The 12,589-nt window shown below is 39.2% G+C and overlaps 1 protein-coding gene across 1 annotated transcript in view; it reads right to left on the minus strand.

Moving 5' to 3' along the window:
• LOC117412244 (vascular endothelial growth factor receptor kdr-like) overlaps positions 1-12,134 on the minus strand; it is a 50,452-nt gene extending 38,318 nt beyond the window's left edge. Inside the window, exons 1-3 of the mRNA XM_058989391.1 lie at positions 11,572-12,134; positions 2,846-2,942; positions 1,591-1,805 (exon numbers count right to left, since the gene is read on the minus strand). Of these exons, the coding sequence (XP_058845374.1) occupies positions 1,591-1,805; positions 2,846-2,942; positions 11,572-11,629 (370 nt within the window). The 5' untranslated portion in view covers positions 11,630-12,134. The remainder of the gene's footprint in view (positions 1-1,590; positions 1,806-2,845; positions 2,943-11,571) is intronic.
• Between the last annotated feature and the right edge of the window lie 455 nt (positions 12,135-12,589).

The following is a 12,589-nucleotide window of genomic DNA, read 5'->3' on the forward strand; positions in this document are numbered from 1 at the left end:
CTAAATGTTTGAAAGGAGGTATAACTGCAATGTACAAAAATGAAAAATGTTGTTTTTTTGGAGGAACACAAAAGGTTTAAATGAATGAAATATCATTTATTTCAAGACGTTTGGGACATAAGCCCTTCTTCAGCTGTGTAGAAAGAAAAGTAATGGGTGTTGCTGTTTACAGGCCTTGACACTGTTTAACTGATCAGGTTGATGTCTCATGGTTGAATAAACGACAGGCTAGGCAATTTTGAATGGAACAGTCTCTGGGGTCATGTTGATGTCAGACAGACAAGACACTGCAGATATGCAGTTGAGTGTTTCTTATGTAAATTACCAGCTGTTTATTTGTGGCTACTGCTGATCCACCTAAATAAAGGAAAGGGCTATTAACCCATTAGATATATTACTTAGCGGCCAGTCGCTGTCTTTTTAAAATCACAACATCAATATATATATATATGAATCATGTTCTAAAACTAATAATATTGCTGTACATTTTGTAGACCTACAGTACCGCGTCCTTTTCGGTTAAGCAAACAGCAGTGGACTGTTTAATTCTATTTAAATTTTAATATTTGACAAACGTTTGGACTTCACATTGAGGAAGACTTCTAGTTGAAAAGTTTGTGAAAGACTTGTACTACTGGACGCACTTCTTCCATACATTTCTACAAAAACGTATTTGCAACAATATATTATTATTATTCAATTGGAAATATTCCAAATTCAGCTACCTATCGGGCTCTCCTTAAGGTGCTGTAAGTTCACACAAGACAAAGTGGTTCACCTCGGTCATGCCACCCTTGTGTGCTGCTGGTTTGTGGCAACAGTTTGGGAGACTCTGACACTAATTTGTCAGACCCCATGGGAAACTGCAAAAACAGAAGCAATTACAGGAAATAATAGCCAAGGAGCAGTGCTTCCGATATAATCATGCTCTCGTTCCCAAGTCAAGAAGAGGGCCAGCAAAATATTAATCTCTTCCTTTCTGCCAAGGACATCCCTACACCAACAAACCCCAGGAAACCCCTTGAGCAGCCCTTGAGTTTAACTAGCATGTTTGTGTAACAGTACATCTTTGTACTGAACGGGTCCACGCTGTTTTTCCACTTGTGGTTCAGTGGCGTACTCAGACACAACCCTTGAGTGTTTGTGCTCACTTAAGTGTGCTCTTTCAATCGGAACGACCACTCACTTCACCCATTTAAGTGAGCTCTGACACTCGGGTGTTGTTTCTGATTATATACGGTCAGTTGTAACCTTTTGCCCTGACAAACGACACTCGCAAGGGTTCAAGGGTTATTTCAAATCAACTGCATGCATGCTAATGATGTCTGTGCCCAGACCAAACTGTCTTTGCACAGCAACACAAGATCAGAAGACAATGGTTGTTCCTCCATTAAAGTTGCAGTCAGTGGGTGCAAAAGCCTTGAACCGCTGTTCACGTTGGCCGAGGATGTCCTTACCGCCTGTGTCTGCTAGGGCTTCCCTATAGCTCCTGTGAATCACCAAGCCGCCATACAAGCATACTGTCTGTCGTATTGTGCTGTGTGGAATCACCTGCGTGCCCTTTTGTAATTGATCTCCGGATGGTCTTACCTTTCACAAACACATAGATTCTGCTGACCATGCTGTCTGTGGCGTGTGTGTAGTTGCAGGAGTAATAGCCTGTGTCTCTGTACTGAGCGCTGCTGATGGTCAGCGCACTGCAGTGGGTCTCCCTCCCAGGCAGACAGTCGTGCTCATCGATCCTCAGCCTCCCACTGTATGAGTCTAGAACCGGGGGCCACGTCCACATGAGCGGAGCCAGTCCCCTGTGAACGACGAGTCAACATTAACACAGCATGCTTTACAAGGGCACACTTGGTACGGGTTGCAGAGATCTTAACTAATGGGTTTGCCTTGTTTTTTTTTTTTTATGTACTTCTGTTTAAGTCCTCATTCTCCGTTGACTTTTTAAACAGTAACTTGGGTACACCAGAGTGTAACCATTAACCCCCACCCTGCGACACTCTGATCCTAGTGAAAGTGAGAAATAACATGTGTGTGCAAATTATTTCCCAGTTTTAAAGGTTTGTCCTGTAAACTCAGAATGTGTACAGGGGTTATTCAATCTGACTGTGCACTAAAATTGTGAGCATGTTTATAATGTCTGCTGAAGCAAACGACTTTCACATGGGAACAAGGGGCTGGAATTATATTTCCCAGTCTCCAGTGACCAGAGAATATCTTACATACCAGCACACATAGTGGAGCTCTGAACGGTTATTGACTAAAAAAGGTTCCAGATATTTTTTACAGCAATGCGGTAATGGCCTTATTGGGGGAAAACATGTTTATATGTTAGACTTGTTTGCAATTGCTTAGATTTTTCACATTATTTAAAACAAAAACAAAAAAAAAAAATCAGATCGCCTTGACTTAGAATGCATGAGTCATTATATTATCAAAATATTTATTGACTTGTGTGGTTTTTAATCCAAACAACTAAACACACAAAATGCATGGCTCTACTTCAGTTCCAGTATCTAACCACAATCACTACAGAAACAAACAAAGAGGTTTATAAGAGAAGCTTATGTGTTCCTATCAATGGGTGATGCGAGCCATGTGCTGGTATTATTATTACAGTTGGGTCATTTTGGAGACTGCAAAAAGAGTTTTTATTTCAGATGCCCTGATATCATGCAGATGGCTTAGGTAGCTAGATAAAAAGTTAGATTATAGATGCCTATTAAAAAATATTATGAAATGAAAATTCTAGCAAAGAACCTTGTTTTGTGTAAGCAATGTGGAGATTTCAAAGTATTTTGGAAAGACAATAACATGTTCCATGCTAGATCATTTCCTTTACCTGCAAGTTATTGTCAGAGTGTCTCCAGCCTCAATCACATGCTGTTCCTCTGAAGGGATCAGCTTTGGTGGAGAGATCCTGGCACTGTTGACCAGCCCTGGAAGAAAAAGACAGAGCTGTAAATGAAGACTGACTGTCTGAAGCAGAGACTTGCTTATCCGCGTGGTAACTTGGAATAAACCATGGATCAAACACTCGCACAGATCATTTGGTACTGAGTCATCAGATAGGGTCGAAGCCAAAACACAAAAACTGCATACGTTTTAAATGTCAACGTAAAGGCTCACGAAACATCAGCGGTCATTAAATCACCTTTTAAAAGCTTTTTACAGTCTTTCCCATACAGAAGTGCAGACCGCTATTTGTACCATTATACGTTAACTATCCATTTTTCTAAAGTTCAGTTACATGTTAATTTATAGTCAACCGATGACTGTTGTTGAAATTACTTTAGGTCATGAGATCCATATGAAACCTTTAACCTTTTAATGTTATTTTAAGAAATATTAATTACTGCCTTACAAACAATAATTTAGCTTGAGGTCGATTTATTAAAACAACATCGTATTGGTGGAGATTTCTTTCTATATAATATATGAACTGTTTTTTTTTTTTATTGTAGCATATTTAAGTTACAGCTGGCTTATTAAATGTGGGGTTCAGATAATGGAGCGCGATAGATGTTTCAGGGTAAGCTGTTTTATTAAGCCCATGTGTCGTGCATATCGAAAACAGATGTACTCTTAATCAAAAGAAGGTGCTCCACCCTCTCCATCAGTCTAGCGAAGCGATTGGGCAGGGTCTCCAATATCTGAGCCGTGGTGGTGATTATGAAGGACCTGCAGAACTATAGGGCAGGTATCAAATCAGCTCTCAGTTTCAGAGTGCCATTCCAGTAAGTGGGTGAGCCTTGTGTAAGGGCAGCATTACTGGATACACTCACAGCAGGGTTCCTCTGCGCAGGTGACAGCATCAATATTCATTATGCAATGTATGAAATGACACAGCGGACACATACTCTAGCTTACTTGGCTGTTTAAAAAAATATTTCTTTTGTGGCCAGTGAAATGCAAATATAATCTTTTTTTTAAATATTATTAAACTGAAGGCATTCACCTTTACACTCATAAAGAAACATGTTCCAAAACATGCTTTAAAACCTTGGTACGATAACATGGTATAATGACATGCGCATCACATTAAAATGTTATAATGACATGTGTGTAATTATAACTTATACAGCCTTTTGTTACAGTGTTTAAAATCACAATGGATGGGAACTCCTAGTTTGCAGTGCTATGTCTCTAGGGGTGTGATATGTATACAGCAGTCTGGGAGTGCAATATTCTCATTTACATATTCCATATGGCATATAATATGACTTGCTGCAGTGACACTGCCTCTGTCTAAACTGTTATTGTGTTCCTCCTGTTCCAGGTAGCATAAAATGCAACCATATTAAAATCCCTTTCACCCTTCACACACTTCTTTATGAGGCTTGAGATTCATAGCATCCCTGTGGAGAATATATTGAATGGTACAGATGTGATGAACCACCTTGATGTTCGGAAAATATGAAACGTATAAATTACATTGAAATAGATACCTGATCCATTTAGCTGCTGTCTAACTGTTAACACATTGCTGGATAGTGGATATATTTGACTATTCTAATGCATTATATATATATATATATATATATATATATATATATATATATATATATATATATATATATATAATGCATTAACTATATATATAGTTCTGTAAGTGAATATTTTCATACTCATTCTCGTTCTGACAATTAAAATCAATATGTTTTTTAAAAGGTGCTGGTATTGTGCTTCATTATATATATATGTATATATGTATATATATATATATATATATATATATATATATATATATATATATATATATATATATATATATATCGCTGGTTCAGCTGCAACAGATAAAAACATGAGGGAAAGTGCCTGGTTTCAATATATCTGCCCTGGGACGGAATTGCCACCACTTCAAACACCAAACCATTCTCCCACGTGCTGCCAGATTACACTATGAAAGAAAAATTCAAACTACATCCGCTTTCTATCAGTGACCCATTACCGAGTTTGACTTCTGACACAGCACGCTATTGGAATGGCAGGACTGCAGAGAGAGCCTTCAGATTATATATATATATTGTGATAATATTTTTAGAACAAGGCTAGTGGTATATCTAATGAAGAACCACACTGGATGGAATGAGGTTTCCAGCGAGTCACCATCTATGATGAACAAATAAATAACTGTCTAAATCTGTGACTTTCCACCACATTGTTTGCATTCTCAGAAGTTTTGGAATTACGAGATCTCTGACAGACTTTGATTGGCATAGTATTTGTATTCTTCTGGGAAGCTGCAACACAGGCAGTTATCATTGTTACTCACAGCAGAATACAAAAGGATTTTGCAATAAATGTGACTCACCTCTCGAAACCACATTACTGTTGTTGGTAGCTGCAGCAGCTGCACTCCGAGAATGAACCGAACTGGCACTCAATTAACTTCCTTTTTTAATGTTTTAAAATGACAGTCAGATTTCAGGCATGGGGAAAAAAGAGCTGCTACATGCATTCCTATAGGAAATGAACTTTCCTTAAATACCAGCAGTCATAGCTAGATTGCAATGTCTGACCTTGATGTCTTGGGTAGAACGAGGATTTGGTATCAAGGAACAACATTAAAAGTACCATAACAAGTGAACATGGTACTTTACATTAGAAATAAACAGCAGCCTTGGCCAGAAGGTTCCCTTGGTCTGTTAGTACCAACAATCGCTTGGAATGTAGAGAAAACCCCCAAGGTTGCCCACTTGAACAGAACTTCTCTCCTTCCTCAAGCTCTTACCCCTCTCTGACCTCCCAATGCTTTACAGACCGCATTCCATGAGAGAGAAATGAAAGCAAAAAAAAAAAAAACCCTGGCTCACAACGTTACGCTTGTTGTGGTGTCAAAAAGAAGCAAACCTGCTTTCCATTAGCGGCAATTAAAGAAGCGAAGAAGAGAATATGGAAAGGGTGGGCTGAAAAGAGCATTACATTAAACAAGCTTCAAAGAGCTTCTTCTGTGGCAGTGTATCAAACCACACCATAAATACAAGCCCTCCCGGGATCATTCAAAGAAAGGTTTGGATCAATCCCTACTACATAGGACATGAATCTTATTACTTTACCTGTTCATAACACACCTATCCAAGGGGCTCGTGCTTCCATTACAGTCCAGTCCAGGTTTGCAGGACTGGATTGTGTCAAGCCAAGGGTCATTGAATGCAGCTGGAGTTGACAAAAAACACAGGCTTCTTTCTGATAAATATTCAATTTAGTAAATCACTGATTAATAAAATTGACAAGGTGATGAACAGTTTCATAGGATTCTCTTGATTGATATAACCATTTCAATATTTAGAAAAGCAGAAAGACCCTCATAAAAGTTTTATTTTTTATTTTTTTATATGCTTTACCATATCGCCCTGGGCTTCACAGTGCTGAGCTTGGCTTTTCCATGCATTCGCCACGCATGATTACACTTTGCTATGCTTTTAAGGACTTGTAAGGGCAGCACCATCTTTACATTCTATTTGGTAACTATAAAGTATTTTGTTCTGTTTTGTGTGGTATGTGGCATTCCATGATGTAAACCTTAAGGCTCAGTGATGTATGTATTTGTTTCTGTGGCAGCCAACAAATGAGTCTAATATATAACCAAGCCAAATAAAACAAGCTCTGGATTTGTGCTCAGTCAGATAGCAGCCTCATCCTCCTCTGCGTACCATATAGAGCTGGTTAATGGACCATTGCGTGTTCGAGTCAGCAACCCTGGGGGCCTGTTGTGAAGTGTAACAGCATACAACTGGAAATAAACAACTACATTTGCAAGAAGGAGCAGATAAACTACAGCTTCAAAAGGATTTGATTCCTCTCTGTAAAAGCTGCTTTTTTTACATTGCACTGGCTTTCAAAAAGCCTCTGCCCTTTATAACTATGTCTCACAGGTGATGTAACAATGGGCACATACTGTGAATTCGGAGTGATTTACAGTCACAGAGTGACTAATTCTATTAGATATTAAGGAATGGTTCCAGAGCAGTGCCCTATAGCCGCCCCCCTGGCTTCACAAGGAAATCCCCTGTCACAACCCCTGAGAGCAGCAGCTATAATCTGCGGAATTCCCTTATCTGCCGTTGGTACAGGACTCGGACTGCTTCCCGTTCCAGAAGTATTCTTCACGAGCATGCGATAGCCCGTGGCCTGTGCGAGGCAGGGATCGCAGGGAGAAAGGAAGAGGGCTTTCTATCCTCAAGGCAACAACAACAACATTTATAAATACATGCTGTCCTCTGTCACTTCATGACCGTGCCTTGACCGACACCCGGCTCCGTTCAAAACAAAGGAGCCTAAAATGATTTGCTGGGAAAAGAAGAAGAGCTTTTGTGTTTCGGCTGAGCTGTATATTTATTATCATCTTTCTGATCACCCGAGTTCAGAACCTGTTTCAAATGTGTTCCGCTGGCGAGGAAGCAATAACTCTTGCATTTCTTAGACCAAAGTAGCACATTTTCTATTTGCTCAGACGCCTTAGTTGGCCCAGCTTCTTTCAGAAACTGATTATCTATGCCAATGCATCATCTTCATAAAGTGTTCTCACAACCTCTTTTATTCCCTGGCTCAATGAGTGTAAAGCTGCATAGAGCTAACACACAGCTTCTAAAGCCAGACTTAAATGTAGCGGTCATATCAGCAGGACACCCCCTACGATTCAATTTGAATTATGGCGCCGTTATCTTTGGGACAAAACAATCCTCAACAATAAAGATAACTGGTCATGTTTGGCCTTTTCTTACCGCACTCAGTTATCGTACTTTCTGTTTTAAAAGCTCCAATAAGAGTAAAATCAACAGGTACGGTAGACATGCTATACTCCATAGAGAGCCCTCCCATAATGGCTGGACTGAGAGCTCCCTGTCAGAAGGAAGGTAAACACAACAACACTAGCCGAAAGCTGAAAGAACGTTCATGTGACTTTATAACATAACCCTACACAACCATGAACCACCCCCATGTAGGCAGGTGGCTGCTGGGCAGTCAGTACACCATCCCCTGCCATTAAAAGCTCAGATTCCTTTGCATCCAGTTCTCAGCCCATTCTTACTGCATATATATATATATATATATATATATATATATATATATATAAATAGATTGCTGTGTACATTTTTCGGTTTGATGTAACGCTCCAAACTCAGATCATGCCAGCATTACACGTGTGAGCACTGTCTGACCCGGCTCCAGACTCACAGGATACAGTCTTCCCCTCAGGATATTAACATTCACTGCATTCTTTTCCTTTGGCTCATTCTCCACTTTATGGAAATCATTCAGCCTTTGCACTGGACTTTGGAACATCACCTCCTCCCAATGTGTCTTAAATTAGCAACATGCAATCCTATTCTACTCTTACATGATGCATTGCATCTGTGTGGATAACACAGCTGGTGTGAACAGGAGGCCCTCCAACAGTCATTTTATAATATATGAGGACGATGAGAGTTATAGCTTACAACAACAGCTCTGCACCTGGGTTACCTTCATAGCTGGATACTGTAAACACACCACATTGCACAAGTATCAGCCTCTTATGAAATGGATCCAGCGAGATTAGTTAAAATGAGGAACTACAGTATGCTACACTGCTTGTCCCACAAGGCTCATTTTGTATTCAAATCAACTGAGTGAATTGAACCTGGGTTTAAACCCCAGCGTCTCCACACTCAGGCCAGCCAGCATTCCTTCACTGCACGCCTACACTCTCTGGCTGCCCTGCCTTATGATGTAGAGCTTTTATGATCTTTTATTAGCTTTTATAATCCATTTTTTTTATTTTATACACAAGCAATCTGAATCCCGTATTTAAACATAAAGACACACACTACGAACAAGAAACGAATTCCCACGAATGAATGACTGTGAGATAATGAGAATATTTCGATCCAATTATCTGACAGTATCTGCCAGGCTACTGTTTTCAGGATTTCTTCCCTGCTATGTGTCAAAGGCTGTATAAACATTCCAAAACAGAACTGTGATAAAAAATGAAGTCACTGGTTACAGTTCCAGGAATGTTATTGTCATTAATTACACAAAGCCTTTTTCATTTGTCACATAATCTGTAGTCCTCTGCAGGTCCTCAGACCACACACTGTCACATATATATATATATATATATATATATATATATATATATATATATATATATATATATATATATATATATAGAAACAATGATACTGTACCTATTCACAAATCTTTAACAAAAATTCAAATCTTTTTAATAATAAAATACTCTGATATTCACAAAGCTGTTCTAAAGTTTAAAAAGCCAACTACTGCCTTGAAGAGTTTAATGAATATCAAATTAGATTTTATTCATTAGAAATGTAACATTATTTTAAATAAACGTCGATCTGTGCTTGTTAGTGACACATCTCTTTCAGCAAAGTTGCTATTGTAAATTGGGCAAGTGCCTATCCAGAGAAACATTGCTGTGCAATATGTGTGCAGTTGGTGAACAAGCCCAGTTCCTCACAGCTGGCAATCATCAGCGTTTCACATTGTAAAACCTGATTCGAACAATGGGGGTTGTAGTGCATTAACAATAGTTACTGGTAACAGTCGAGGCTTAGGAACCGTTCCATTAGTATTATCATGATGTCTATTGTTGCAAGCTGTCGGGGAGCTGTGATAAACACTGTGTGCTAGGCTGGTTTGGAAGGCACTCTCTACACGCAGGTAGTGTGTTTGGTTTCCTTGACCCTTGCAAACAAGAACAATTCCAGGGTGCCTCCGGACCTGCTATCCACTTCCTCACAGTGTCATTCCCACGCTTAAGAACAACAGGGGAACATCGAAGGAAATCTACTTGGAAAGGCACTAGACAAAGCAAGAAAACTTAACGGAGGAGTGTAGTTGGTGTGTTTCCTTGGTTTCTTTGGTGTTGGTGTTACTCCTGTTTACTTTGAAAGGGAGCACTTTCATATACAGTGACGCTGTTCACTGTTCACAGGGTAGAAATAGGAAAATTCACTTGTGCATCTTTTTATGAACTGTTGAGAACTGTAACGAACCCTAATATATATATTGCTGTCTGCCCTCTAAGAGTTACTTAACTTTATGCCTATCGTATGTTACTGCTGTTGCCCCTTTAAGTGACCCCAAAGGGTTATCGGAGCTCTGTATAGCTGGCAGATAACGGCCATGCCCCAGGAGAGCAGACCTGACACTGATAAAGTCTGGATACCTGTGCGTCTTGCTGGTGACCCGTTCAATTCGAGAATGCACTGTATGAGCTAGCTGGACCAGCGAGGGTCTACTCCAGGAATAAAACCATGGACCTTAGCAATACAATGCAATAGCAGGTTACCCATTTGAGGTCAGATCACTTTAAAGATTACCAGGGTATATTCTCACAGTGATCGGACAGTTTGCCACACTTTTCCCATGCTTATAGCATGACTGTGTATTTTACTTGCTTCACCAGCTTTTGCCAACAATGCTTTGCTTTAACATAGCTTACAGTGAGTCACTGAGCTTTCCTGTCTTTGCTTCAACCTGCTTCCTGAAGTGTGCTTTAACTGTGCTTTACTCCCAAACTAACAAGGAATATCTAGCCACGTGTATTGATAAAGCACGTTTGTACATTTCTATTCCAGTTTCCACATGTTCCAGGTTGGTATTGCACAAAGCTTGTGTGTCGGAGCAATTGAAGCAAAATTCCCATCTTGCTGGGTCACACTGGCTGTCAAGAGGAACGCATATATACACAAGTGAGGCACTTCAGCGCTGACACGGTTTGGAAAGGCTCTGCTGTCTAACCACAGATTGCTCTTGAGCGCATGGGTTGCTTGAACATGTAAGCGATCTGATTTTGAGGGCGTGACAGTTTCAAATACAATAAAAAGTTACCTCTGTTTTGCTGCAGATACAGCTGGCCCTAACAGCCAGGGTCACAAGGACCAATACAGCTCTGTTTGTATATCATGCATGTTTTTACAGTAGCCGACATTACTTCTAACCAAATACATGGAAAATACTCCACCTACTGGTAGTCAAAAGCACTGCAATTATACTCTGCGTTAGGCTAAACAAATACAAGTTCAGAACACGACATATATTATTCACAATCACACACATATGTGAAGTCCGTTTTGTACATGATGAATACATCTCATCCTAGACCATATCTTAAGTTGTAGCTCAAGACGCTTTGCTTTTGTGTCATGTTAAATGTTATTAAGCACATTTGATAGTCAGGGCTGGCAATCCATAACCATTGCAAACTTTACAGAAATGTATATTTGTTTTATCAAATGGACCACATCATGTATACAGCGTCCCAGAGCATCTCAGAGATTAACAATGTCCTTAGCAATAACTCGTGCAAATAAGTAACTCTATACAAATGATTTGACATATTATTAGTAGGTTTAACATATATTTCATTTATTTAAAATAAAGGTTCGTCATATGAATCCATATATTTTACGTATATGGTTACCCGGAGCCTATAGACTCATAATTACTGAAATGTTTTCTCTAATAAAGTACATATTTTATTAGTCATATCTGCTTGAACCCAGTGTAATGTTATCGCACGGTATTGTAATTGTAATTATCAATTCCACTTACCGACCAGGCAGACAGAAACAGCAGCGCATATAAATACGGTAATGTCCATTGGAGACATGTTGGTGCCAAGTTTAATATTGTCCACCAGTCTCTTTAGCTTTAAATTATTCCGTTAGTGATGGCTTATCGTTGTTTTTTTTAATCACAGAAGAAAAGATGTTCTACTGTAAGTGTCAGTAAAAACCGAATAACACTACAGTCCAGTGTGCTGGACCACAGAATCGTTGCGCAAAAAAAGTCTTTCTCAAATCCACTAATCCTGTAAATGGAAATAGTTTCTGTGATTCATATTCTCATATCGCAACGTCCAGTCTCGTGTCTTTGATTGTTCAGATATCCAGCGACTTCAATTGGTTTTCTCGCAGGCAGGTGCTCGAGGATTTATACTTTCTTTTTAAAAGCGTGTTTCATTTCCAGCAGGTCTCACTCACTGTCAAAGGGCGAATGCATACCTTAAAAAATACGCGGAGAAAACGTTCCCATCTGCTCTGAATGCATGGTTTGCAATATTCATTGGGACATATTTGGGATTTTTCTGTTTTCTACTCTGGGCTGTTTGTTCAGTGCTGAATTCCTTTATAGTCAAAAACCAGAGGAAGGAGGTAACGTCATCAGCGCTGGAGGGGGGATAGCCTGTAACTGTGACACTGCGCTCGCTGCGCGCCTGCAGTCAATGACACAGATTCTTCAATATTCTTCAGTGATGGTTATCCGTTTGTATCTGTCTCTTCACACCACTGACTCTGTTATAATCCACGGAGACTGGATAAATACATCATCGTAAAGTTATTATTATTATTATTATTATTATTATTATTATTATTATTATTATTATTATTATTATTATTATTATTATTATTATTATTATTATCTTCAGTTTATCACGATTACAATTTTAAAAAGCAAAAGTGAAAAGAAAAATGCACAACTTAAAAATGCATGTTGTGAGAGATGCGCTGCTGTTTTCTTTTCAAAGCAATACTGTATATTTCACGATACTTGCTGTCGAACTGTGTCT

The sequence above is a fragment of the Acipenser ruthenus genome, chromosome 16 (assembly GCF_902713425.1).
Source record: "Acipenser ruthenus chromosome 16, fAciRut3.2 maternal haplotype, whole genome shotgun sequence".
NCBI classification, from domain to species: Eukaryota; Metazoa; Chordata; class Actinopteri; order Acipenseriformes; family Acipenseridae; genus Acipenser; species Acipenser ruthenus.